The following is a 27,143-nucleotide window of genomic DNA, read 5'->3' on the forward strand; positions in this document are numbered from 1 at the left end:
AAACAAAGCACCTGGAAAATAATAGGGCTGATAAGTGTCAACATGGATTTATGATAGGGAAGTCATCTTTGACAAATCTCTTGTTTTATTTTGAGGTTGTAACTAGCAGAATGGATAAGAGAAAACTAGTTGCATTTGAATTTAAAAGGCTTCAATAAGCACAAAGGTAAATTAAAGGTAAGAGTTCATTTAAAGTTACTATAGGATATTGATCAATCATGAAAGTGGGCAAAGGAATGGCAGATTGAAGTTAATTTGGACAAGGGCAAAGTGATATATTTTGGGAAGTTAAATCAGGGCAGGCTAAAGACAGTGAATAGCAGAATCCTTGAGAGTGTTGTTGAACAGAGACCCAGGGTACAAGTTTTCGTCTTTTTAACAACTCTAATTTCTTTCAGATCCTCATTCATTTTAGCCAGTTATCCTTCATCAGTTCCTGGGATTTTATGCAAATTTGTCCTTGAAGAAGATATGATACTTTATTAACTTCTCTAGCATACCTTATCCCCTCAATACAATTTCTCTTTCAGACTATATGCAACCTACATGTTTTTCTAATTGTTTCCTTTTTACATTACCACAGAAATTTTACTCAGTCTATTTTTGTTTATCTTGTTTGTTTGATAAGATTATTCTCATATTCTATTTTCCCTTTCCTCATTCATGTTGTGGTCCTCTGTTGAATTCTGCATATTTCCAATTCTTGGACATTATAGGAAAAGACTATGCACTGCAGATCAAATCTCCGAATAAAGATCACGCAGTAATTTAATGCAGAAACTTAACAACATTAATATATTGGTAACAATTAAAAAGATCTGAAGAATGAAAATGCATTCTTATCCTGATCATGTAAGATCTTATTTGTGCTATAAATCTGAATTATGCAACAACTTGAATGTAAATAGGACTATCAGACATAGGAGCAGAAATAGGCCACCCGAGAGTGTTCCACCATTCCATCATGGCGATTGATTATCCTTCTCAACTCCATACTCCTGCCTTCTACCCATATCATTTGATGTCCTTGTTAATCAATAACCTATCAACCTCTGCTTTAAACATACCCCAAGACTTTGCCTCTTCAGCTGTCTGTGGCAATGCATTCCACAGACTCATCACCCTCTGTCTAAAGAAATTCCTCCTCACCACTGTTCTAAAGGAACATAACTGTATTCAGAGGCTGTGCCCTCTGGTCCAAGACTTCCCCACTATAGGAAGCATTCTCTCCATATCCATTTACCTCAATTTCAATATTCAATAGGTTTTAATGAAATCCTTCCTCTCATTCTTCTAAACTCCAACAAGTACAGGTCCAGTGCCATAAACAGCTTCTGATACATTAACACTTTCATTCCCGGGATCATTCTCATGAGCATCCTTTAGACCCTCTCCAATGAAACAACTTTACTGGCATTATGTTTAAATTAGTGGTCTGTACCTTCAAAACCAACTCTGCAGAATTACAAGGGATAATATTTCTCCTGTTTTACAGCACGTTATCAATAGTCCTTCAGGAGGACCACTATCTTGTCCTGGTTTGGAGGCTTGCATGCCTCAATGATTCAGAGAGCTATTCTGGCATCCTGCTTTAAGCACCAGTGAAATGATAGGCAGAAAGTAAGTGATCAATAGTACAAAATAAAAAATCAAAAGCTTCAAACCTTTAGGGAAGCAACAATTATATCAATTAAGAAATATTAATTACTTTATTTTCATTCATACTGCACATCAAATCTGATTTATTTCTATGCAACTCAGGTTTATAATGGCTACTTCAATAACATAAACTGATGCTTTGTCATACAAAAGCTGCTATAAATATTTTTTTAATTCAATAGAGCATCAGACTTGCACTTTGCGATTGCCCCTTTCAGTATAAGATGGAGTTTTTTAATGTTTTATAATTGTTGAAGGTCCCTGTTGTTTCCAGGCTCCATTCACACCTGTAGCATCAACAGCAATGTCAATTGTATCATCTGGAACTAAACACCTCAGGACCAACAAGAAAAAGAAGTCCAAAACAGCAACTAAAGCAAAAATGCAGCCAGCCACAGGACCACAATGGGTTATTAATCTGTACAGTCGTTGGTTCATTGGCAACACTCCTTCTTTGGCCACTCGGTCATAAACCTAAAACAAAATTAAAAGAAGCAAGATTAGAATCCACCAATTATGATTTGTGTTGGACCTATGATCATTATTATGCCATCAAAGCAAGAGAGGGACATATAAGAAAGTCTTCTTGAAATGTTCAGTTTTTGTGAGACCTCATATGCAGTGTGTAGGCGTTATCCAAGAAAGAATATGCTTGGTTTGGGGATTATTCAACAAAGGTCTACCAAACTATTCTGAAAATGAAAACTATCAAAAGAAGAACAATTGAAGTAGAAAGGAGAAGTGATGTCATTAAAACATACACAACACCTAGATGGTTTGGTAGGATAGATGCCAAATGGCTCCCTATCCTAAATGGAAAATCTAAGTCTCACAACAAGGTACAAACTAGTCAGGAATTAGATAAAATTACTTTAAAGTTATGACAGTTTTTATCCCTATTCACTGCGCATGGTCAGTAAACTGGGTGTATTAAAGATGCAAATTGATAAGATTCTTCTGTTCTGATGAAGGGTCTCAGCCCGAGACATCAACTGTTTATAGACGCTGCCTAGCCTGCTGAGCTCCTCCAGCATATTGTGTGTGTCGCTTGGATTTCCAGCATCTTCAGATTTTCTCGTTTGTGATAGGAATACTATTAATGTTGGTTGATAAGAAGTTAAAGTATTAATGACCTGGAGGAGAAGGGCAGTTTATACTGTTATGACTTTAGAAAATAAGTGTGAACCACTGTTCTCTTTAAGCTGTGCGAATGCTCAGCCGCGCAGTAACTGAAATGCTCCCACACACAGAACCTTTGTTGCTTCGCAGCTGGAATTTTCTTTTATATAATATTAACATAATTTTTAAATTACAGTATGTTAATACAATTTTGAAGTCTATGTTGATATAATTGTGAAATACCCTGTAATTATGTTAATTAATATAACCCATAAATTTTCTAAATAATAAACATATCACAACCTTTACTTTGAATCATTTTAGTGCTTTAAACCATTTACATGGTCAGTGTTTCAAGTTAAAACACAGTTACAAATTGTAACAATAAACACAGAATGGAAGTCAGTAGGCCATTGTTAATAAATTGCTGTGCCACTGAATGCCGATTCCGTCAAGTCAAAACAAGAATTTGAAGAACTGTCAATTCTTGTTGACATCGTTGGAAGATTGTAAGTTCCTTGTGTCAACTGCAAATGTGGATTCAGATTTATAAATTCAATCAAATGTAAATCCAGAAACAGACAAGGAGTGGAACATTTGGATGATCTAATGAAGATTAAAACATATCTTTCATAGAAACATAGAAAACCTACAGCACAATACAGGCCCTTCGGCCCACAATGCTGTGTTGAACATGTACTTACTTTAGAAATTACCTTGGGTTACCCATAGACCTCTATTTTTCTAAGCTTCATGTACCTGTCCAGGAGTCACTTAAAAGACCCTATTGTATCTGCCCTCCACCACCATTGCTGGCTGCCCATTCCATGCACTCACCACTCTGCATGAGAAACTTACCCCTGACATCTCCTCTGTATCTACTTCCAAGCACCTTAAAATTGTGCCTTTTCTTGTTAGCCATTTCAGCCTTGGGAAAAAGCTTCTGACTATCCACACGATCAATGCCTCTCATCATCTAATACACCTCTATCAGGTCACCTCTCATCGTCCAATGCTCCAAGGAGAACAGGCTGAGTTCACTCAACCTATTCTCATAAGGCACGCTCCCCAATTCAGGCAACATTCTTGTAAATCTTCTCTGTACCATTTCCCCATCCTTCCTGTAGTGAGGTGACCAGAACTGAGAGCAGTACTCTAAGTGGGATCTGACCTGGGTCCTATAGAGCTGCAACATTACCTCTCGGCTCTTAAACTTAATCCCACGACTGATGAAGGCCAATGCACCTTATGCCTTCTTAACCACAGAGTCAACCTGTGCAGCAGCTTTGAGTATCCTATGGACTCGGACCCCAACATCTCTCTGATCCTCCACACTGCCAAGAGTCTTACTGATAATACTGTATTCTGTCATATTTGACCTACCAAAATGAACCACCTCACACTTATCTGGGTTGAACTCTATCTGCCATTGTCAACCCAGATTTGCATCTTATTGATAGCCTGCTAAAACTTCTAACAGCCCTCCACACGATTCACAACACCCCCATCATCATCAAATTTACTAACCCATCCCTCCACTTCCTCATCCAGATCATTTATAAAAATCACGAAGAGAAGGGGTCCCAGAACAGATCCCTGAGGCACACCACTGGTTACCGAACTCAATGCAGAATATGGCCCATCTACAACCACTCTTTTCCTTCTGCGGGCAAGCCAGTTCTGGATCCACAAAGCAATGTCCCCTTGGATCCCATGCCCCCTTACTTTCTCAATTAGCCTTGCATGGGGTACCTTATCAAATGCCTTGCTGAAATCCATATACATCTACTCCTCTACCTTCATCAATGCCTCTCAGGATTTTCTCCATCAACTTGCCAACCAGTGAAGTAAGACTCACTGGTCTATAATTTCCTGGACTATCTGTACTCTCTTTCTTGAATAAGGGAACAACATCTGCAACCCTCCAATACTCCAGAAACTCTCCTGTCCCCTCCTCCCTCACCTCCCACAGTAGCCTGGGGTTCATCTCATCAGGTTCCGAAGAATTATCCAACTTGTTGCTTTCTAAAAGCTCCAGCACTTCCTCTTTCTTAATATCTATATACTCAAGCCTTTCAATCCACTGTAAGTCATCCCTACAATTGCCAAGATCCTTTTCCGTAATGAATACTGACGCAAAGTATTCATTAAGTATCTCTGCTATCTCCTCTGGTTCCATACATACTTTTCTACTGTCACACTTGATTGGACCTATTCTCTCACATCTTATCCTCTTGCTCTTCAAGTATTTGTACAATGCCTTGGATCTTTCCTTAATCCTGCTCGCCAAGGCCTTCTCATGGCCCCTTGTGGCTCTCCTAATTAAACTCCTTCCCGCTAGCCTTATAATCTTCTAGATCTCTATCATTGCCTAGTTTTTTTAACCTTTTGTAAGCTTTTCTTTTCTTCTTGACTAGATTTTCAACAACCTTTATACACCATGGTTCCTGTACCCTACCATCCTTTCCCTATCTCATTGGAACATACCTATGCAGAACACCACGCAAATATCTCCTGAACATTTGCCACATTTCTGCTGTACATTTTCCTGATAACATCTGTTCCAAATTTATTCTTCCAAGTTCCTGTCTGATAGCTTCATATTTCCCCTTACTCCAATTAAACACTTTCCTAACTCGTCTGTTCCTATCCCTTTCCAATGCTATGGTAAAGGAGATAGAATTTCATTTGAATGCAATGGTTGTAGTCATAGTGGTTATAGCTAATGCACTGTAATAAAGGTAGACAAGAAAATGTTTATGAAACGTAAGATTTTCTTTGTTGTACTGTATTTCATTATATCCTTCAATTATTAAATAAAATCAAAAGTATGTGATTTTTTCAATTTTCATTCTATTCGCAGTTTGCATATTACAAAAAAAAATTAAACAGCCTCACAGTTTTCAGGATGTGTAAAAATTTCTTGCTCAGAGCAATGGTAAAGGGAGTGGCTATCGCAAACAGAGAATAAAATTTCTTCACTCAGAAGATAGTGAATCTTTGGACATTTCTAGCCTAGAGCATTATGGAGGCTCATTCACTGAGCATCCTCAACCTTGAGGTCAATAGATTTGATTTATGATATTAAGGGGATCAAGGGATACGGGATTTGCTCAGGAAAATGCATTGAGGGAAAAGAACAGCCATAATGTTATTTAATGGCAGCATAAAAACAATTTAAATGGGGGATATTATATAACATAAATTCCATTTAAAAAGCCCAACAAATCTGGGGTAATGTGACAAGAATGAAAATTAGTTTAGTGTCAGAAAGCAAAGTGCAATGCTCAACAGGAACTTTAGTTCTGGGGATTAGAGGAGGGGTAGGAGTTGTGTGCAGTGGAGGTCTACAAGGCTCATTCTGGGCCTCTTTCATTTGGTAATTATATACAAATTTGAAGTAAAATGTAAGGGCCAAAACTATGGTAGTGCAGTTGGTAGAAAGGAACAACATTCCAGATATTCATGGATCAGCCAGATGGGCAAAGAAGTGACAAATGGAGCTAATCTGGTGAAGCATGAGGTCAAACAAGCTAAAAGGATAAACAGCAAATGGTAGAGTATAAAGTGTGGAGGAACACCAGGATGGTGAAATGCATTTTGATAAATTGGCTAAGAAAGATTTTTGCCCAAACATAGAATACAGGAGCAGGAAGTCATGGTGGTATTGTATGAAACTTTAACTAGGCCAATCAAGAGTACTGCATACATACTATGGGAAGGGTGGGTATTGGAAATTTAAAAGAGGCTTGGAGAATTATAGTTATGAGGTCAGACTCTCTGGGCTGAAAACGTTTTTTTTGGAAAGGATTGAGTGGACATGACTGAGGTGCATAAAATTGTGAGAATCCTACACAGAGCAAATAGTACAGGAGCTGTTTCTCTTAACAGAGATTATTAGCTGGGAGTGGGGTACAGGGTTGTCAATTGGTAGAAAGATCTCTTTTCTCAGAATGGAAATATCAGATAGCAGATGGCTTATGTTTAATGTGGAAGAAGAAAAGTTTAAAGGAGATTTGCAAAGCAATTTTACTTTTACGCACTGAGGTTAGTAGATGTTGGGAACACATTGCCAGGGGAGACGGCTGAAGCAAATAGCAGCATTTAAGAGTCATTTAGGTAAAAACATGAGGAGGCAGGGAATGGAGGGATATAGAGCATATATAGATAGCTTCTTGGTTGGGGAGGTGGTGATGTAAAAGACCTGTTACTTTGCTATATTGTTCTATGTTCTATGAAGAGCTAAATGGCTTCCCTCAGTGTCATAAACTTTGGTTCTTAAATATTTTAAAAAAATCTAGGGTTTGCACAAGAATTTGACGAGTTAAAAAGAATTTCTTATGATACTCTGATTTAAGTGTATTCATTTTTGTTAAATTAACTTCCTTTGAAATGAGAGTAAGTAAAATACATACATTGTTGCTCTTTTGCATGGTAGAAATGGATAGGTTGCCTCTTTTTAGTTATGCACACTTTACAAAATAATGCAACATCTGAATGGCACATCATAATAAAGTTGTTTTATTGCTTTCATATATAAAGTTGCAAAGTTGCTCAATAAACTGATTAGAAAGGCTGGCTCTGTTATGGGAGCCAAACTGGACACACTGGAGGCTGTGGTAGAACAAAGGTCTCTATGGAAAATCCTGGCAATTCTGGACAATGTTTCTCACCCTCTGCATGCCACCGTGGTTGAACACTATATGAGGTAATTCTTACCTTTGGCTCTATAATGAGTCAAGCTATAGCTGGGGAAGTGTTGACTCCCCTCCTGTTAGAATGTTTGAGGTAACTTATTTTTTTTTCTTTCATATTTCTCTTCTTATATTTGTATATCTGTGCACTTGTAATGCTACTGTGACACGGTAATTTCTCTTGGGATCAATAAAGTATCTATCTATTCTTTGTTAAGACCAACTATACATTAAAAGGTCTGTTTTACAGTAAGTATCTACCTTTTCAGTGCGTTCTGCCACATTTCTCCACGTGTATAAATTCTTCACTCTGTTGTGTATTCTTTCCACTGGTGGTAGTTTTCCTAGCCGTTGGCGAGTAATGGCAACTTCCAATCCTTCACACAAGGACTTCACAGTGGGCTCACGTAAGATGATGAGATCCTCAGGTAGAACCTCTGGCACCCCACCAACCTTTGTACTGACAACCTTTTGCAAAAACAAAGAACAATTAGTTTTGAAGCTGAGGTATAAACAAATAGACAAATACAGGTTCATTTTAAGTGTACAATTGCAATAAATAATAACATTTACTGGAGGATACCAGTTCACAGAAGAATAAGGGATAGGTGGAGGAATAACTCAATAACTATCACCAACCAAATAGTAATCCAGTCCAGCTGCCTCAGTTAAGTGTTTGTCAACAATATCAGCAGACTGGTGCCAAAAGCAGCAGTGGTCCAGGAGATGAATCCATCTAAAATGTCTTATTGTCATAGCAAATGAATCAAAATGTTGTGTAAACTCTACGATGCCATCAGTGACTTCCAAGCCACATACCCTGACTGTTTATTTATTGTCGCCGGCGGCTTCAACCATGCTAACTTAAAAACAGTCCTGCCTAAATTCTATCAGCGTGCTGACTTTGCTAGCAGAGGTGAGAACACATTAGATGTGGTTTATACCAATATCCATGGTGCTTTCAAAGCTGTTCCCCACCCCCACCTTGGATACTCTGACCACTTATCTGTTATGCTAATTCCTGCATACACTGATTAAACGACTCAAACAAGTTCAAAGGAAGATAAAGACCTGGTCAGAAGTAGCAAACTCCTCAGCATTGCAGGACTGTTTTGAAAACAAGGACTCAAACCTGTTCAGAAAGGCAGCCACCGATGGCCATCACATTAACATTGATAACCATGTGAGATCTGTGACATTGAGGATGTCACTGTTATAACCACATCTTTGTGAGGGCAAATCAGAAGCTATTATTCACAGCAGAGGTCCAGGCACTACTGAGATACCGGAAATGCTGCCTTCAGTTCAGGTGATATTACAGCTTTCAGGTTCTAACAGACATCTTCAACATCTCTCTGGAATAGTCCATTGTCCCTTCAGGCTTCAAGGCAGCCAACATCATCCCCGGTGCCCAAGAGGATGACATTAACCTGCTTTAATAATGACTGTCCAGTGACACTGACCTCAACAATAATGAAGTGCTTTGAGAGGCTGGTTATAAATTGCAGTAAATCCTATCCTCCTGCTATATTGGACCCCTTCCAGTTTAGTTATCATGCAACTCGGTCCACTGATGATGCCATCGCCTCTGACCTCCACTTTGTCCTGTCCCACCTGGAGAATAGTGCCTCATAAGCCAGAATGCTGTTTATCGACTTCAGCTTGGCATTTAATATGATCATTTCTCAGAGGTGTGTAAACTGTCCTTGTTGGGTCTCAACATCTCTCTCTGTAATTGAATTTTGGATTTTTTTTTTGACAGAAAGACCAGTCAGTCCGCATTGGCAGCAATATCCATCATGCTGAGCAACAACTGGCATCCCCCAGGGCTACATGCTCAGCTGTCCTGCTAGATCCAGTTTGTGGCGGCTGCAATTACCAGCCACACCATCAATCGGGTATATTAAAGTGTCCTGTAGCTGACCATCCTCCTGATAATCTGGTAAACGACTGAGCTGTTGCATTACACCAGCCTAAATAGATGGGGCTGGATAATTGGATTGTGCCATTCTGCTATAGCCAGAAGGGTGTTCTCTAGAGCTGCTTCATTTATGTCGTTTCTTTTTAAGGAGGGGAATGTTTTCTCTCCCCTACAATTTACTATGGACTGGCCAGCATTGAATATAAACCCACAGTCAGGAGATGAGTGGTGTCTCTTGGTTTGAATTTACAGTTGGCCCTCTTTATCCGCGGGGGATTGGTTCCGGGATCCCCTGCAGATACCAAAAAACGCGGATCCTTAAATCCCTTATTTAATCTGGTTCAATGCAGTGGTGTTTAGGACTCAGTGGAACCCCAGACCTTATTTATCCTGGCTCAGTGCAGTGGAGCTCTGAATCCGCAGTGTTTCTGTTCATGAAAATAATCACGATCACGATTGAAAATAAAGGTGAATTAATAAAGCAATCAGAAAGAGGTGAAACGCCATCGGTCACTGGAAAAGCATTAGGCTACAGTCAGTCAACGACTGGAACAATTTTAATAGAGCATAAAAGCTACAATTATTTTTAAGTACTAAGTATTGAAATACATATGTTTCTTAAGTGTTTTAAATGCATAGAAAGGTAAAATATATACTGTATACTAAGACAAACGTTTGACTAACTGACGCTAAATAATACCAGATATACCTGTTCCGACTTCAAATCTGACTTAAAGATGGACTCAGGAACGGAACTCATTCATAACCCGGGGACTGCCTGTACTTTAAAATCATCTCTAGATTACTTATAATGCCTAATACAATGTAAATACTGTGTAAATAGTTGTTATACTGTATTGTTTAGGGAATAATGACAAGAAAAAAATAGTCTGTACATGCTCAAACAATGAGTGCTGGAGAGAGAACTTCTGGTTTTCCCGATCCGCGGTCGGTTGAATCCACACATGCAGAACCCGCAGATAAGGAGGGCCGACTGTACTATGTTGTAACCAAGTTCTGTTCTGTTTAGCTGATTCAAGTTTGGACTCTAGAACAGTTCTGCTGAGTTTGTAAACACTTTGGGTAAATAAAACCCCTATTTTTTTTCACCTTTACCTGCTCTCCCAGTTTTATGCTCACCCTGGTCCTTCACACAGTTCAAACCGAATCTTCAAGTTTGCTCATGACACAAGTGGTTGCCTCATCAACAATGACGATGAGATGGTGCACAGAGAAGAAGTAGAGTGGTTCGTTGAAATGTGTGAGCACAATATCTTGAGTCTCAATGTGGACAAGACCAAAGAGATGACTGTGGACTTTAGGAAGGTGCAGGCTGACCACTCCTCACAGCACATAAATGGCTCCTCCACGGAGAGAGTTAGGAGCACCAAGTTCTTGGAGTGAACAACATAACAGATGACCTCAACTGGTCCCTCATTACCACCTTTAGTTAAGAAAATCTAGAAGTGTTTCCACTTATTGAGGATTCTGAGGTGAGTGAGGCTCCCCCCAACCCTGCCATTCTACCCAATTTTTACAGGAGCACCATTGAGAGTGTCCTGACCAGCTGCATCACCATCTGGTACGGGAACTGCAAAGCAACTGACCAAAATACACTATAAAGGACTGCAAGGACTGATGAGGGAATCATTGGGGTCGCTCTTCCACCCATCTAATATATTTACCAGGAGTGCTGTGTAGGCAAGGCTCTTAGCATAATCAATGATCTCTCTGATTTGTCCAAAAATTTCTTTGACACACACCCCTAACTATCAGGAAAGAGGTATCAAAGCATTAGGAAAAGGACTGTTAAGGAAGGAAAAACAGCTACTTCTCCCAGGCTGTGGAACTACTGAATTCCCTGTCACCAAACAGGCCTCACCATGTATGAAGCGCCAGTAGCGTTGTGCTGTTCACTTTTTAAACTTGTGGCACAAATGAATCTTATTATTTGTTAATATACTTGTGGGTATATTATTTAATGTATTCTGTGAGAGTTGTATGTACTGTGTTGTGTACCTTGGTCCAGAGAAATGTTCTTTTGTTTAGCAGTATATATATCATGGTTGAAATAACAATAAACTTGAACTTGAGAATCTACGAGTCAAGCCTCTAGGCTTCATCACTATTCCTGAGAATATCTTGTCTTAACAGTTCAGAGTTCAAAAACAAGAAGCACACCAATGAACTGGGACAGAGAAGGAGCTGCCTTGGGGAGGGGGGGGGGGGTAAAATCTTCAAAATTGTAACCACATTATGTCGTATCATTTCCTGACAACAATAGACAAAAAACCCCCCTGATGATTACCCACTGCTGCTTCCCCTGGTTTAAGAATCAGAATTTCTCCAGAAGGAGTACCATGGTAGTGTGGCAGTTAGTGCGATGCTATTACAGCTTGGAGCATCAGAGTTCGGAGTTCAATTCTGGCGCTAGCTGTAAGGAGTTTGTATGTTCTCCCTGTGATCGTGGATTTCCTCCGGGTGTTCTGGTTTCTTCCCACAGTCCAAAGATAGTAATTTGTTGTTGTACATCATCCTGTGACTAGGCTGGGGTTAAATTGGCGGGTTGCTGTGCAGTGCATCTAGTTGGGCCAGAAGGGCCTGTTCTGTGCTGTATCTCTAAAGTAAAAAAATAAGCAATTCCTGGGGAGGGGCCTTCACCAACAGTAACTCTCAGTTGGACAAAACTGTTTCTTCAGTGGTTTAGAATTCTGTTGTAAGCCCACTCTTTTAACTGTTGGGTTTATACAAGAAGGAAATGAAGCTTAACAGTTTTGTTTGTACAATGTGGTTTCTATTTATCAAAGACAATTCTTACATGCTATTTTTAAGTAATTTAGTAACTTCAGTTGTGCAGGTGAGCCGGTCTTGTAGGTAGCACCAATTCTTCCAGATGCAGATGTCTTTTTATAAATGTATTCAATTATTAATAAGGAAAAGGAGACTTATATTGAGATCATCTTCAAATTCATTAGAATGTGAATTCCATGTTTACTGGTACACTTGATGTACTATGCTTATTATCTCTACAGATAGAACAGCAGTGAGATATACCAATTAATGGAGTGGTGTCGCAGCAACAACCTTGCACTCAATGTCAGTAAGTTGAAAGAGCTGATTGTGGACTTCAGGAAGGGTAAGATGAAGGAACACATACCAATCCTCATAGAGAGATCAGAAATGGCGAGAGTGAGTAGTTTCAAGCTCCTAGGTGTCAAGATCTCTGAGGACCTAATCCGGTTCCAACATATTGATGCAGCTATAAAGGCAAGACAGCATCTATACTTCATTCGGCGTTTGGTCAACAAAAACACTCAAAAATTTCTATAGATGCACCGTGAAGAGCATTCTAACAGGCTGCATCACTGTCTGGTATGGGTGGGGGGGGGGGGGGGCTACTGCACAGGACTGAAAGGAGCTGCAAAGGGTCATAAATTTAGTTGGCCCCATTTTGGGTACTAGCCTACAAAGAACCAGGACCTCTTCAGGAGCGGTGACTCAGAAAGGCAACGTCCATCATTAAGCACCCCCCCAGCATCCAGGACATGCCTTTTTCTCATTGTTACCATCACCTGAAGGCACATACTCAGCGATTCAAGAACAGCTTCTTCCCCTCTGCCATCTGATTCCTAAATGGACATGAAACCCGTGAACGCCACCTCACTTTTCTAATATATATTATTTCTGTTTTTGCACGATTTTTGATCTATTCTATATATATATATATGTTTAGTAATTGATTTACTTGCTTATTTTTATGTTTTTTTTTCTATATTATGTATTGCATTGAACTGCTGTAAGTTAACAGATTTCACAACACATACCGCTGATAATAAACCTGATTCTGATAGAACAGGAAATTTACCTGAAGACCACAACTTGCTCCTTCAACTATTGCCATACAAAAAGCTTCAGTCAGAGAAGTGTTTAGAAAAATGTGACCCTGGACCAAAACATCTCTCACATCTTTATGCTCCAAGGCACCCAGAAGTCGTACTCTATATGAAGAAAGTCAAAACATGAGCAAGCCATCACAGACCAAAAACAAAGATATACATTTAGTGAATGATATAAACAATTGCAGATCAATTGCATTAAATATTGAGGTATTTGTTTAAAACAAGATTTATATTTGCCACAAGGTTAAACGTTATTAATATTTGCACTACTTTTTAACAAACCAATTCTTATAAGAGAACATAATTGTCTTTCATTTTTTTAAATCAAGAGGAAAAGAGACCATGAACAGCATAATAACATTCAGCATAACTCAATTTGTAATTACCTTTCTCCTGGATGCATCTCATTGAGTGAATGTGGAAGCTCTCTCATTCTGCTCTGTACCCTCTGAGGCAGCCAAGATGTCTGTTCCTGCTGCCTGGCTGCCATCAGGAGTGTGTATCTAAGGGCTGACGCCCTTCTCTGTCTCCTCCATGCCAAAGCATCAGATAATGTGGTAGGTCCCTTTTAGCACTTGTTTCTAGCTATAAATCACACTACACCATAATGAATTGTAATCTTGACCAATTTCATTTTTGTTTTGTGGGAGGTATGAGCGCAAGTTCTAAAAGCAGCAATGTTTTATAAGACACAAAACTACAGTGCAAATACATGGTAAGAATAAGACAGCAAGCCAACAAGAATTAGTTTTAAATCTACAAAGTCTGTAAATATGTAAAAAGACAATAGTTTATCCATTTGAGACAGAGACAGGTGAAACGTAAATGGGAAATGACTGTTAAGTTACCGTATATATTTTGTTTCGGTCATCAGTTTTGAGGATACAATAAATGTAGCGTAAACAGTGAGCAACCATAAATCAAATAAGAGCAGGGAACAAATACAACTATTACTAGTAGAGAAATTAATGGCTCTAAACTAGTGGTCACCAACCTTTTTAAGCCCAAGATCTCCTACCTCGGCCTTAGTAAAAGGCGAGATCGACCCCAGATTGATTAGTTACACGCATGCGCACCGGGGAAGAAAAGACCGGACGTAAAACCCCACAACCCGGAAGTAGAAATAATGTATAAACACCAGGGGTACCCACCCTTTTTGCACCGCGGACCAGTTTAATATTGACAATATTCTTGTGACCTGAATACAGCGGGACCGGCCAACGGGGTGGGGGGGGTTGTTAAACACGACCAGAATACAGCGATACTTCCCGCTGAAAAAACTCAACGGGTTTGTCTTTAAGTGCAGGGTGATTGGACTCAGGGTACCGAAGCAGTTCTGAGGACTTCATTGCCTCATTAGACAGCCTCCGGGCCCGAACTCCAGCTTCCCATTCACCCATCACTAGACAGCTTGGCCAGGTGCGGCTGGTCGTGAGTGGGGTGAGAGGACTAGCTGAAGGCCGGAGGTCCCTGTGCCGGGGCCGTGGCGGTCACAGGCCGGAAAGAGCGACCGACTGAGCGAGGAGTGCGACAGGGCACGTCTGCCCCCCTTGTAGGATCTATCGGCCGACAAAAGTTTGTTTCAGTAGATCGCAGCGCGGTAGCTGCTCTGCTACTTATGAAACCGAGCCCGAATTAGGTTGTCTGCGAATTTCTTAGCACCGGATTCCCCATGAACATTTGGTGTGGTAAACAGGTTTAGAGGCGGCGCCCATCTGTCCGTATCAACGGCTCCGGGCCAGTATCAACGGCACTTTCTGCCGGCCACGCGAGGCCAACCGGTGATCCCTGGCGCAAGGGTATCACTACTGCGTTTAGGCGATTGATCACCTCGCATGTGTTCAAGTTCAACAGTGGGAATGAGGACAGGTGCAGCTGACTCATATCGTTTCCTCGCAGCCCGGTGGTTGGGGACCACTGAAGTACACTGTGTAGTGCGGGGAGCTACATGCATGCGCACTGGGCAGAAAGAACGGAACTAAAACCCCACAACCCGGAAACAATCTCTCAACAGTATTTGTGTATTCGTTTTTCCTTTTTTTTCGGGATCTACTGGGAAAGTCTCAAAGATCGACAGGTTGGCGACCACTACTCTAAACGTTGACACATTCCCTAAATTTGAATGCTATATTATCAGATTTGATGAAAAGATACAGATAATAGACGTGGTGATCTTTAGGAATTCAATGACAGTAGGAAAGCGGAGGAGAATGGGGTGGGAGGCTAAGGTTGTTATGAGATTGTAAAGAAAGTTTAAACAATGTATCAGATAAAATTTTCATTTTGAAAATTCCAGCATGTTTATTATCCTTTTTTCGCTTTACTGTTAAAGTGAGCTTTTAGCATTACTTATATAAGATTCATGACAAAGATGGCCAGTAATTTCACCTTCCAGCACAATGTCTGCAGCTTTACCGGTCACAGTACTTCAATATGGCAAAACACTCTGCCTTTCTGACTCTTTCAGGCAGAGTTCCAGACCCTCATTTCTCTCTCAGTGGGAAAAAATGCTTCCTTATCTCTTCTGCAACTTCTTACCACCAGGATCTCTATCCTGTGCATGATCTAGTACTTTTGGAACAGCAATAGAGAGCCAGGGTGCAAAGTGACCACTTAGCAATCATTTCTTTTTTTTTTGTAAGTATACCTTGCTTTACTTAAAATACATTTCCCTTCAAAGGATATTGCTGCTCTTAAATGGCGTTGATGAGAGTTGATTTTTTTCAATTCCCAAAATAGGAGCGAGTACTGCTCAGTAATTCAATATTGTTTATAAACTAAACCAATTTTTGGGATTAAGACGAACATTACTGCTATTTCTCATCACACAAGTGCAGCAAGTTTGGCAATGTCTCATTACCTGTCATGAAGCTGGTACTTTTCCCGAACTTCCTCCAGCACTATCCGCTTAGGTCCTTCACCACCAATGAGAAAGTGTAAATCCGGATGCTTAAGGCACAGTTCAGGAATTATCCCAGCAAGCAAATCAATTCCTAGACGTATAGTGAGAAATATTAATAATAGTACTAAAAATAATCTAAAGCTCAAAATATAGCTAGAGTGTGTTCTCATACATTGGGCCAGCACAGTATATCTAGATTCTCCAAATTAGAAAAATCACAATCTCCTTTTCTTTTGTAATTTCAAATATGCCAAAATACTAACTGAATAGTCATGAACAATTTGGCATTGAGTGATAATTCATATTAAGTTGGATTTTTTAATTTACATGTGCCACTTCACAGAAAAAGACTGGCACCAAGCTAAAACTCAAAGGCTAAGATATTGTTAGAAGCATTTATTTAAACCACATCCTTTGAAATTAGTTGTAGAAAACATTGAGAAGAAGGAAGCTACATGAAAAGAGAAAACGGTGGAGACCCTGGTCAAGCAGCACTTGTACAAACAGGGTTAACATTTAAGGTTAATCAACTTCTTTTAATTCTTTCTAAATAATTTCCAACATCTGAATCTTTTTTGATTTTCAGTTACAAAAGGAGGGCATTTGATCTGCTGAGTCTGGTAATTTCAGTTAGACCTTCTCTCCCAGGCATTAGACTTGGAAGTTTCAGCTTATCAAAGCAATCCTCCTCCCTTTGTACTTACAGCATCCTTATTGAAATACCTTGTGATTTATTTGCTTACTATCCATTTCATCTGTTATCTCCCTGAAAAAGTTGAGGGTTTATTGTACCACTCATATGAATTTCCACATATTAAGGCACAGTGGAGCACGTGGTGAGAGCCGTTGCCTCACAGCCCCAGGGATGGGGTTCAATCCTTGTCATAGGTACTCTCAGAGTGAACATGCAGACTTTATTATGCCTGCACATTCCTTGTAAATCCTAATTTTATAAAACTTTGACTTAACTTCCTGAATCTTGAACTCAATGCTTCAACAAATAAATGCAAGCAGGCCAGAGGGCAGCATGGTAGCATAACGCTATTATAGCACCAGCCATCCACGTTCAATTCTGCCGCTTGTATGTTCATGTGACAGCGTGGATTCGTCCCATATTCCAAAGGTATACAGGTTAGTAGGTTAATTGTTCACATGGGTATAATTGGGTCTCATTGACTCTAAAGGACTGATACCATGCATTAAAAGTGTGATAGAAGTGGAAGGATTGGGAAGTTGATGAAAATATAGGAAGAATAAAAGCATTAATTTAAATGAGTGGCTGTTGGGCAGTGTGGACTCAAAAGGCTGTATCTTCCTATTACTTTATTATAAAGGCTTTTTCTTTAGGAACTAATCCCTTCAGAGAAATCCCAAAGATCAAAGACTGAAGTCAGCGAGTCTAGAGCTAGAGTTCCAAAGGATCTGCAAGTCCGGGCCAGAGACTGAAGGATTGGCAGCAGCCTGCCCTGTGTGTGTGAGGAGGTGGGTGGATAGGAGGGTAGGAAAGAGGCTTGTTTTGTTTTGATGCTGCTTATGTTGTTCTGCATGTGGGCATGCAATGTTGGTATTGGAGTATGTGGCGACACTTGGTTGTAAACACAAATGTCGCATTTCAATGCATGTTTCAATGTACATATGATAAATAAATCTGAAATTAGAGGGTGACATGTACAATGCTTACTTTATAAATTCCAGGTTTAACTCCCTGTCATGTACAATGCTCCCTCTGAACTTCTGTTGTGTCACTTTATTCCTTCCCATCAGGAACTAAGATCCAGACTAAAGTTTCAGAGAGGTATGGAGGGTGTGCGAAACTTTCAACCATGCTAAATTTTGGAGGACACTTTGAAACAGTAACAGTTGGCTCTGTCAGTTGATGTAAAATATCCCACAAAAACCAGGCGAATTATCCTGTGTGATGGTGAACTTTACACCTTATTCACTGTATCATTCAGTAATCATACTGCTCTTTGTGGGAGCTTACAGTGCATAACCAACTTGCAAGCTTTCCTAATGCAATTTTTTTGGTTCACATTCCAAAATAATTCTGTCTGGGAGACAAGGCAGAAAGTAGTGTAGGCATATTTTTCGTTTCGGTGTCCAGCTCAGTACACAAGCCTTGTGGACAGAGAAGAACGTGGCCCGGCTGTACCTTTCCTGTACACCAGCCTGCTGATCACCACCACAGTGATGGTACCCGGTTCGGGCCGGCTGGGGTCGGGGACAAAGTCGGTGGGATCCACAGCGTTGGGGATGACCGAGACGCAGTCGGGGCTGAGGGCGGCCCGCAGCACGGTGTTCTCCTTGCTGGTGTAGGAGACGCAGACGACGTGGTTGGTGTCGCACAGGGAGACAGTGAGCAGCTTGTTGGTCAGCACCGAGCTGAGGTCGGCGAAGCCGAAGAGCGAGTGGTCGGTGAAGACGGTGCGCAGGCCCAGAGTGCGCGCGTGCCACAGCGCGTCGTGCGCCAGCGCCGAGAAGGAGCTGTGCGCGTGCACCACGCCGACGCGCTCGCGAACCAGCACGCAGCGGACGAGCGGCAGGCTGTGGAAGAGAGTGGTGGCCGTCGACTGGTTGTACATAACCCGCAGCGGCAGGTAGTACACCTTGAGGCCGTGCGTCAGGTAGCGTACGCCGCGCCGCTCGCCGTACGCGTGGCTCAGCACGATCACCTTGTGGCCGCGCTCGATCAGGCACTGTGACAGCTGGTAGATGTGACTCTCCACACCGCCCATATTGGGGTAGAAGAAGTCAGACACCATGCAGACCCGGTGCTTGCGCCCGGGCGCCGGTGGTGCCGAGCCGGTCGCCAGCGTCCTTTCCCGGGTTGACCCGGGTCCCAGTCTTCCACGGAACGCAGAGCCGGCCGCGAGCGAGAGCGCGCGGAAGTTGTGTTCGTCACGTGATGGGGGCGGGGCGCCAGTCGCCTCCGCGCCTCTTCTTGTGAATAGATGTACATTGATATATACTGTGAGGGGGCATTCTGAACAGATGACTTACAAGCAAAATAAACAACTACACCTTTGTCCTTCACCTCTCCGTCTCTCTTGTGTGTTATTCACGGTCACTCGGCTTCCCAGTAACACAAATACAGCAACTGGCCACAAAGTGACATGTATTTATTTTGTTTCGGCAAGAAGAATCCGTGTACAATGCTGGTGTAATGTAGGTGAGCGAAAACAAAACGGGCACGGGAAGCGTGGTGAGTGAAGTATCCAAAGGGAGAGAACGGGACGGTTAAATTCATCAAGTAAGAGAGAGGAGAATGAGAGACAGATAAGAATAGTTAACTTTTCTTTGGAACGTGATTCTATTTGAAAATGGCGATAATGTTTGGAAGTATTGGATCGTATGAAAAAATGACAGCAGTTGAGTTCATGCTCTGAAATTTTTGAATATTTTGTACTGGGAACTCAAATTTCAAATGATATTCATGTTCCGATCTTTGATGGGTGCAAAAACGTTTAATTTCTTACGTAGTCTACTGCAACTTCCTAAGCCTTATGAGGACGTAATTAGTCGTAAGGACCATTATTCACCCAAGGCTTTGATTATAGCTGAGAGATTTAGATGTCATAAAAGAAATGAAGAGGAAGGCTAGCTAGTCTACTGCAGGGCTGCTGAAGCAGTTTTCTGAAGACTGAATTTTGGGCATTTGTTGAATGACACATTCTGTGATAGACTCGTATGTAGTCTGCGAGGGAGGCAATTCAGAAACGTTTGCTTACAGAAGATAGTCTAACATACAGAAGGTGATTGAGATTATTACATCTATGGAGCTGGCAGCTAATGAAGCACAGCTGTTAAAGCACATCTTCCCAGGTTCATGAAGTTTCTACTGACTTTACAAATAAGACACCAATTGGCAATCAGTGTTACCATTGTAGCAAAACTGGGCATTCAGCAAAAGAATGCTGGTATTGCTATGAAAAAGCTTTGCATGTTTTATCTGTTTCAGAACACAAAGATGGCTATTAGGTGACCCCCCCCCCCCCACCCCATGGTGGATGCAGGTGAACACAGGAGCTGCAGTGTCATCGTTGCTGGAGACGGTTTACAAGCATCTCATCCCAGAATGTTGACTTTAAAGGATAACATTGGTGAGGTTGTTCCAGTGAGGGGAGTACATGTTACCATGGAGATTAACAAAGAGAGAAAGAAACTTCCACTGTACTTTGTTAAAGGTCGTTATCCAGTGCTTCTGAGCTGCTCAAGGTCGGAGCAGCTCAAACTCAACTGGCACAAAGTGGCTTTGAGTGGTGGCAGCAGTGGTCTACAAGAGGTATTAAAGAAACTTGCAGAAGTATTCAACTGGGCAATATGAAAGAAATCACGGTTAATACCCAAATGCTTGAAGGCAAGACACCCTCAAACCAAAGGTAGATGCTGAATTGGAAGGACTGGTCCAGAGTAAGGTATTGGAACCAGTATTTGTAAGCTGCAATAGGCAAATCCAGTTGTTCCTGTCCTAAAAAGGGATGGTCTTTAAGGCTTTGTGGAGACTTCAAGGTAACTATTGTTATGACCTCAGCCCCCTCCTTTGTGAGAATCGCAAAGGCCCTAGTCAAGGGGGGGTCAACTGACCCAAGAGGGGGAGAGACGTGCTGAATAGACACAGGAAATGGGAGAAAGAGAGGGAGACGTGCGGAAGACCACGTTCTCCCGAGAAGCAGAATAAAGTGACTCTGACTATTGTCTCATGAAGACCACGTGTAAAGCCCTAGGGCAACGTGGGCTGGGTGATGGGGGGAAGATTGCCTCACCCCCCACCCTGATTGCCATCTACAACCCTGCCAGTCCAGATAAAAGGTGGGCTGCCGAGGTGGGGCCTCAGACGCACCAAGGAGACACACGAAGAAGACACGATAGTGCTTCCCGTCGGAGCGGGACGCCATTCTGAAGGAAGCCACGTGCGTTAGATTCCGGATCGGGAGTCTGTGGCTGGAATCACGGACAATCACTTTTAACTAACAACCGGGAAGTCTGCTCTTCTGATTCCGCGGTGGTGCTCCATAGGGACCCGGGCAGGTGAAGCTGTTTAATGACATCTCTCTCTCTCTCTCTTTCTAACAAAAGTGCACCAACGCGACACCACAACCGACGGCGGCTGGTGGAACTGCAGTGATCTAAAAGACTTTTAGATATCCAGCAAACGATATATATCTACATTACCCCTAGACAACGATAGAGCTTATTTCTGATTGATTATTACTATACCTGTGCTTTAGATTGAGTTGTGACGACATATACGATCTGAATGTTTTGTATTAACCATACGTTTGTGCCCCTTTATAAATAAAAACGTTTGAAAATAGTAGCATCAGGCTTCGGTGGATCCATCTATCTTTGCTGGAAAATTACCCGGTTACTGGGGAACGTAACAAGTGGGTTGCTCGTCCCGGATTTGAAACCAAAGGGGAGGGTCAGTGAATCGGGCTGTAAGTCCAAACTTAAATCTGGTTACGCAGGTAGCCAGACAGGAAACCAGCAAAGATGGATGTGGGTGAATTTATGAGAAATCTGACTGTAGAGGCGCTAGGGACGGCTACCAAATCAGACTTGGTAAATCTGGCAAAGGGGTTAGGCCTCGCAGAGGTGAGGTCATCGATGAAAAAGCAGGAAGTGCGAGGGGTCATAAATCAGTATTACATTGAAAAGGAGGTGTTTGCAGCTGAGGATTTGGAAAATATCCCCGAAAAGAGATTAGCGAGTGGGACAGATCAGGTAGAGTTGGAGAAAGTAAGGTTGGACCATGATCTTAAAGTAAAGCAGCTAGAAGCAGCTGCAAAGGAAAAGGAACGGGCTGAGGAACGGGCTGCAAAGGAAAAGGCTGAGGAAAGGGAGCAGGTGTTCAAACTAAAGGAATTAGCGATGAAACAGGGTCATGAACTCCAGCTAAAGCAGCTAGAAGCAGAAGCAGAAGAGAAAGAGAAACAAAGGAGCCATGAATTGGAGCTGGACAGGCGAAAGCAAGAGCGAAGAGCTCAAGGGCAAGAGAGAGAGGAGGGGTTTGATGTTAGTCGGGCGTTGAGGTTGGTCCCCCCGTTCGAGGAGACGGATGTTGATAGTTATTTCTTGCTTTTTGAAAAGGTGGCAGTGAATCAGAAGTGGCCCAGAGAGCAGTGGGTGGCGTTGTTACAAAGTGTGTTATGAGGGAAAGCACAGCGGGCATATGCCGCGTTGCCCCCAGAAGGGGAAGGGAATTATGATCAAGTAAAGGAGGCCATTCTCCGAGGTTACGAGTTAGTACCTGAGGCGTATAGACAAAGGTTCCGAAATTTAAGGAAAGGGTGGAATCAAACGTATACCGAGCTAGCCCATGAGAAGGGTGTGCTCTTGGACCGTTGGTGCACCGCGGAAAAGGTGGCCGAGAATTATGGGCGTCTCAGGGAGTTATTTTTGATTGAGGAATTTAAAGGTTGTGTTCCGGAAGAGATCCGAATGTATTTAAATGAGAGGACGAATCAGTCCATCTCAGAAATGGCTAGGTTCACAGATGAATATGCCCTAACCCACAAGACAAAGTTTTCCTCGCCAAAAAGTTACCCGAGAGACCGTCGGAATGGTAGGGAAAGTCCGCCGGCTAAGGGAGAAACTCCGCCGGGAGCTAGCAGAAAAAGTGAGGATAACAGGCAGGAAACTTGGAGATTTCCTGGTTTAACCTGTTTTAATTGTGGAAAGGTGGGACATATTGCATCAAAATGCCCTGCTCCGAGGAAGGAGCCAGAAAGAGGGAAAGCAGCTATTCCAATAGGCTGTGTTGCGTCGATCCGAAAATCGACAAGAAGGCCCCAGGTAGATGGAATACAGGAGGGGCGGGAGACATTTAGGTCCGAAGGAACCGTGTCTTTGAGGGAAGGGGACCCCCCAATCCCCGTACGAATTTGGAGAGACACGGGGGCGGAACTATCATTAATTAGCCGTAACGTGTTACAATTTGGACCTCGGACGGGAGAGGTAGCCCTGAGAGGCATAGGAAACCGGACCGAGGTAGTGCCTTCGCATAGGGTCCGTCTAGATTGTGAGTTGGTGTCGGGACCAGTGGAACTGGGGGTCCTGCCGGAGTTGCCAGGGGAAGGAGTGGACGTCCTTCTGGGTAACGACCTAGCGGGTGGGAAGATGGGTGCCGCCGTGAAGCTGACCACCCAGCCCGTGAGAGTTGAAGACCCTCCCTCAGATAAAAAAATCTATCCTGCATGTGCGGTCACTCGCAGCATGTTGGAAAGGGTAGCTGAGACCGAGAGCGGTTTGAATCTGGCCAGTTTTGATTTGGCCAAAACGTTCTTACCGACTCTGTACCAGCGAGAGTCAGAGGAAGGTAAACCGGAGAGTAGGGAGGAAAGAGAGAGTAATCGGGAAGAGGTAGACCTGTCCTTAGCAAGAAGAGAGTTTGTACGGAAACAGAAAGGTGACGAGGAGCTGGTAGCCTTGAGAGAGTCGGTTCTCTCTGAGACTGAACTGGAGGCAGAGCCAGAGGGTTATTATCTCCAGGAGGGGGTGTTGATGAGGAAGTGGAGACCCCCTGCGGTGCCGGCCGATGAGGACTGGGCGGTGATACATCAGATAGTAGTCCCGAAAATATATCGGGACGAAATTCTTGACTTGGCCCATAAGGGACCTTTAGGTGGGCATTTAGGAATAAAGAAGACAGTGGAGCGGGTTCAGAGAGAGTTCTATTGGCCAAACCTGAGAAAAGATGTTACTGAGTATTGTAAAAGATGTCATACATGCCAGGTGGTGGGTAAGCCGAACCAAGTTATCCCTAAGGCCCCCCTCCGACCTATCCCCGCATGTGAGGAGCCTTTCTCCCGAGTCAGTGTGGATTTTGTGGGACCCTTACCTAAAACTGCGAGTGGGCGGCAGTATATCATGACCCTGATGTGTGCCGCTACACGATTTCCCGAGGCCGTGCCTCTGGGTAGTATTAGGACCTCTGCGGTGGTGAAGGCCCTTGTAAAATTCTTTACCTCCGTGGGGCTGCCCAAGGAGATACAATCAGACCAGGGAAGTACATTCACGTCGAGCACATTTCGGCAGATGATGACCCAGCTAGGGGTGAAGCAGATTCTGGCCTCTGCGTATCACCCGGAGTCACAGGGAGCGTTGGACAGGTTCCACGCTACCCTAAAGACCATGCTTAAAGCTTATTGTCAGGAGAACGTTCGAGACTGGGATGAGGCTTTACCCCTTTTGTTATTTGCCGTACGAAATACAGTCCAGTGCTCCCTGGGGTTCAGTCCGTTCGAGCTGGTTTTCGGTCACAGGCCCAGGGGACCCCTAACCCTACTGAAAGAAAAGTGGTCTAGTCCGACCGTCCAAGTCAGTGTGATTGACTATGTGCTGAAATTCCGGGAAAGGCTGCATAAAGTATGCGCCTTGGCAAAAGAAAACCTTAAAGCTTCCCTGGAAAAAATGAGTCAGTGGTATAACCCGAGAGCGAGAGAACGAGAGTTTCACGTGGGCAACCGGGTCTTGGTCCTATTCCCGGTAGCTACCCACCCCCTGGGGGCGAGGTTTCAAGGACCATATACAGTGCGTAAGAAAATAGACTCGCTGAATTACGTGATCGAAACCCCCCGACTGACGAAAGCCGACTCAGTTAGTTCACGTGAACATGATAAAAGGGTATCATGAACCCACCCCCGCGGTGGTTGGTGCGGCCATGAAAGCCGATGAGGTAGAGGGGGATGGTAAGGAGGGACCAGAACGGTTTGACAAGATAGGTATAGTCCCCACCAGATTAGAGAACTCTATCATATTGGCGAGCCTTGCGGATAAAGTTGGCCACTTAAAGCCTGAACAAAGGGAGCAGGTAATACAGCTCGTTAACCGGCATGCAGACTTATGTCCAGATGTTCCCCGAAGGTGTAGTGGGACGCAACATGATGTGATAGTTACCTCAACCCAACCTATTAAACAAGCCCCTTATCGGATGAATTCTGAAAAGAGCCAGCTAGTAGAGAAGGAGATTGAACATATGCTAGCTGCTGGGATAATCCGCGAATCCTCTTCCGCGTGGGCTTCTCCTTGCGTGGTTGTCCCAAAGCGGACAGGACCATAAGATTCTGTACCGATTACCGGAAGGTCAACGCGGTTACCCAGACCAATGCTTACCCTATTCCCCGGGTGGATGATTGCATTGATCAAATGGGGAAGGCAAGGTACATCACAAAAATTGACTTGTTAAAGGGGTACTGGTGCGTTCCTTTAACGGACAGGGCTCGAGAGATTTCAGCCTTTGTCACCCCGTCCGGGTTGTATGAGTACAACGTTATGCCGTTTGGGATGAAAAATGCCCCAGGGACATTTCAGTGGATGATAGACGCTGTGATAAAGGGGTTAACCCACACCAAGGCTTATCTTGACGATGTGGTAGTTTGGAATGACACCTGGGAGGAGCATCTGGGGGCTGTAGAAAGTTTGTTTACCCGAATGTCGGCAGCCCACCTTACAGTAAACCTCGCCAAGAGTGAGTTTGGTCATGCCACGATCACCTATCTGGGATATGTGGTGGGAGACGGGCAATTGGCCCCTGTGCAGGCGAAGGTCTGGGCTATTTCCGAGGTTCCTGTACCCTACAATAAAAGGGCCCTGAGGAGGTTTCTGGGCATGGTAGGATACTATCGGAAATTCTGTAAAAATTTCGTGGACATTGTGCTCCCCCTTACAAAATTACTGCAGAAGGAGGAAAAAATTGAGTGGGGTCATTCTTGTCAGAATGCCTTTGAAAAGTTAAAAGCCATATTGTGCCATGACCCTGTGTTAAAAGCGCCCGATCTGTTAACCCCCTTCTCCTTGGCCACGGACGCCAGCGATGAGGCGGCAGGAGCAGTCCTATTGCAGCAAGCGGGGGATGGAGTGGAGCACCCGGTAGCATATTTCTCTCGGAAGTTCAATAGACACCAGAGGAATTACTCTACCGTGGAAAAGGAATTGTTAGCGCTTGTGTTGGCGATACAACATTTCGAAGTGTACATTTGTCCGGCGCAAAGACCCCTAGTGGTCTATACCGATCACAACCCGCTGGTATTCTTGGACAATATGAAAAATAAAAACAGGAGGTTATTAAGCTGGAGTCTGATGCTGCAGGAATTCGATATTAAGATCCAGCACATTAAGGGGAGTGATAATGTGCTAGCGGATTGTTTATCTAGGTGCTGAATTAAATGTAAAATGTATGGCTCTGTAGTTAAAACGAAAAGCTTGTGTGTTGTATTAGATTCAAAAATCCTATAAGACTCATTGAGCTGAAGTTTGATGCTACCAGACTTTAGTACGGTACGTGATGTTAAGATATTGAAAAAAAGGGGCACTGTAATTGTTACCTGTTTAGATACTGACTGGAATGTATAACGGTAGTACTCTGTGAAGAGAAAAGCTTGTGTAGTATGTTAGAGTCCAGAAAAAAAAAAATTCCTGTACCAACCTGTTTTTAACCACTGGTAAAAAAAACTTTTAAGAGGGGAGGTGTTATGACCTCAGCCCCCTCCTTTGTGAGAATCGCAAAGGCCGTAGTCAAGGGGGGGTCAACTTACCCAAGAGGGGGAGAGACGTGCTGAATAGACACAGGAAATGGGAGAAAGAGAGGGAGACGTGCGGAAGACCACGTTCTCCCGAGAAGCAGAATAAAGTGACTCTGACTATTGTCTCATGAAGACCACGTGTAAAGCCCTAGGGCAATGTGGGCTGGGTGATGGGGGGAAGATTGCCTCACCCCCCACCCTGATTGACATCTACAACCCTGCCTGTCCAGATAAAAGGTGGGCTGCCGAGGTGGGGCCTCAGACGCACCAAGGAGACACACGAAGAAGACACGATAGTGCTTCCCGTCGGAGCGGGACGCCATTCTGAAGGAAGCCATGTGCGTTAGATTCCGGATCGGGAGTCTGTGGCTGGAATCACGGACAATCGCTTTTAACTAACAACCGGGAAGCCTGCTCTTCTGATTC

The 27,143-nt window shown here is 43.1% G+C and overlaps 1 protein-coding gene and 1 long non-coding RNA gene across 2 annotated transcripts in view; one reads left to right on the forward strand and one right to left on the reverse strand.

The window, feature by feature from the left end:
* Window positions 1–744: 744 nt before the first annotated feature.
* On the reverse strand, window positions 745–19,173 carry piga (phosphatidylinositol glycan anchor biosynthesis, class A). Its single transcript, XM_073060927.1, has 5 exons — window positions 18,347–19,173; window positions 16,153–16,285; window positions 13,259–13,391; window positions 7,734–7,940; window positions 745–2,133 (listed from the first exon to the last, which is right to left on the reverse strand). Exons 1-5 carry the CDS (start codon window positions 18,954–18,956, stop codon window positions 1,894–1,896), a joined length of 1,323 nt encoding a protein of 440 aa, XP_072917028.1. The 5' UTR covers window positions 18,957–19,173; the 3' UTR covers window positions 745–1,893.
* A 10-nt stretch (window positions 19,174–19,183) lies between these two features.
* LOC140735643 (uncharacterized) overlaps window positions 19,184–27,143 on the forward strand; it is a 61,728-nt gene continuing 53,768 nt past the window's right edge. Inside the window, exon 1 of the long non-coding RNA XR_012100787.1 lies at window positions 19,184–19,363. This is a non-coding gene — a long non-coding RNA (uncharacterized lncRNA). The remainder of the gene's footprint in view (window positions 19,364–27,143) is intronic.

The sequence above is a fragment of the Hemitrygon akajei genome, chromosome 11, assembly GCF_048418815.1.
Source record: "Hemitrygon akajei chromosome 11, sHemAka1.3, whole genome shotgun sequence".
Lineage (NCBI taxonomy): Eukaryota > Metazoa > Chordata > Chondrichthyes > Myliobatiformes > Dasyatidae > Hemitrygon > Hemitrygon akajei.

Excerpts from the sequence above, each read along its gene's own strand:
- piga (XM_073060927.1), bottom strand. The coding sequence starts at position 18,956 with ATGGTGTCTGACTTCTTCTACCCCAATATGGGCGGTGTGGAGAGTCAC. Across the intron at positions 16,286-18,346 it reads CAGGCTGGTGTACAGGAAAG|GAATTGATTTGCTTGCTGGG; the intron begins GTACAGCCGGGC and ends CTATACGTCTAG. Across the intron at positions 2,134-7,733 it reads TGGCAGAACGCACTGAAAAG|GTTTATGACCGAGTGGCCAA; the intron begins GTAGATACTTAC and ends ATTTTGTTTTAG.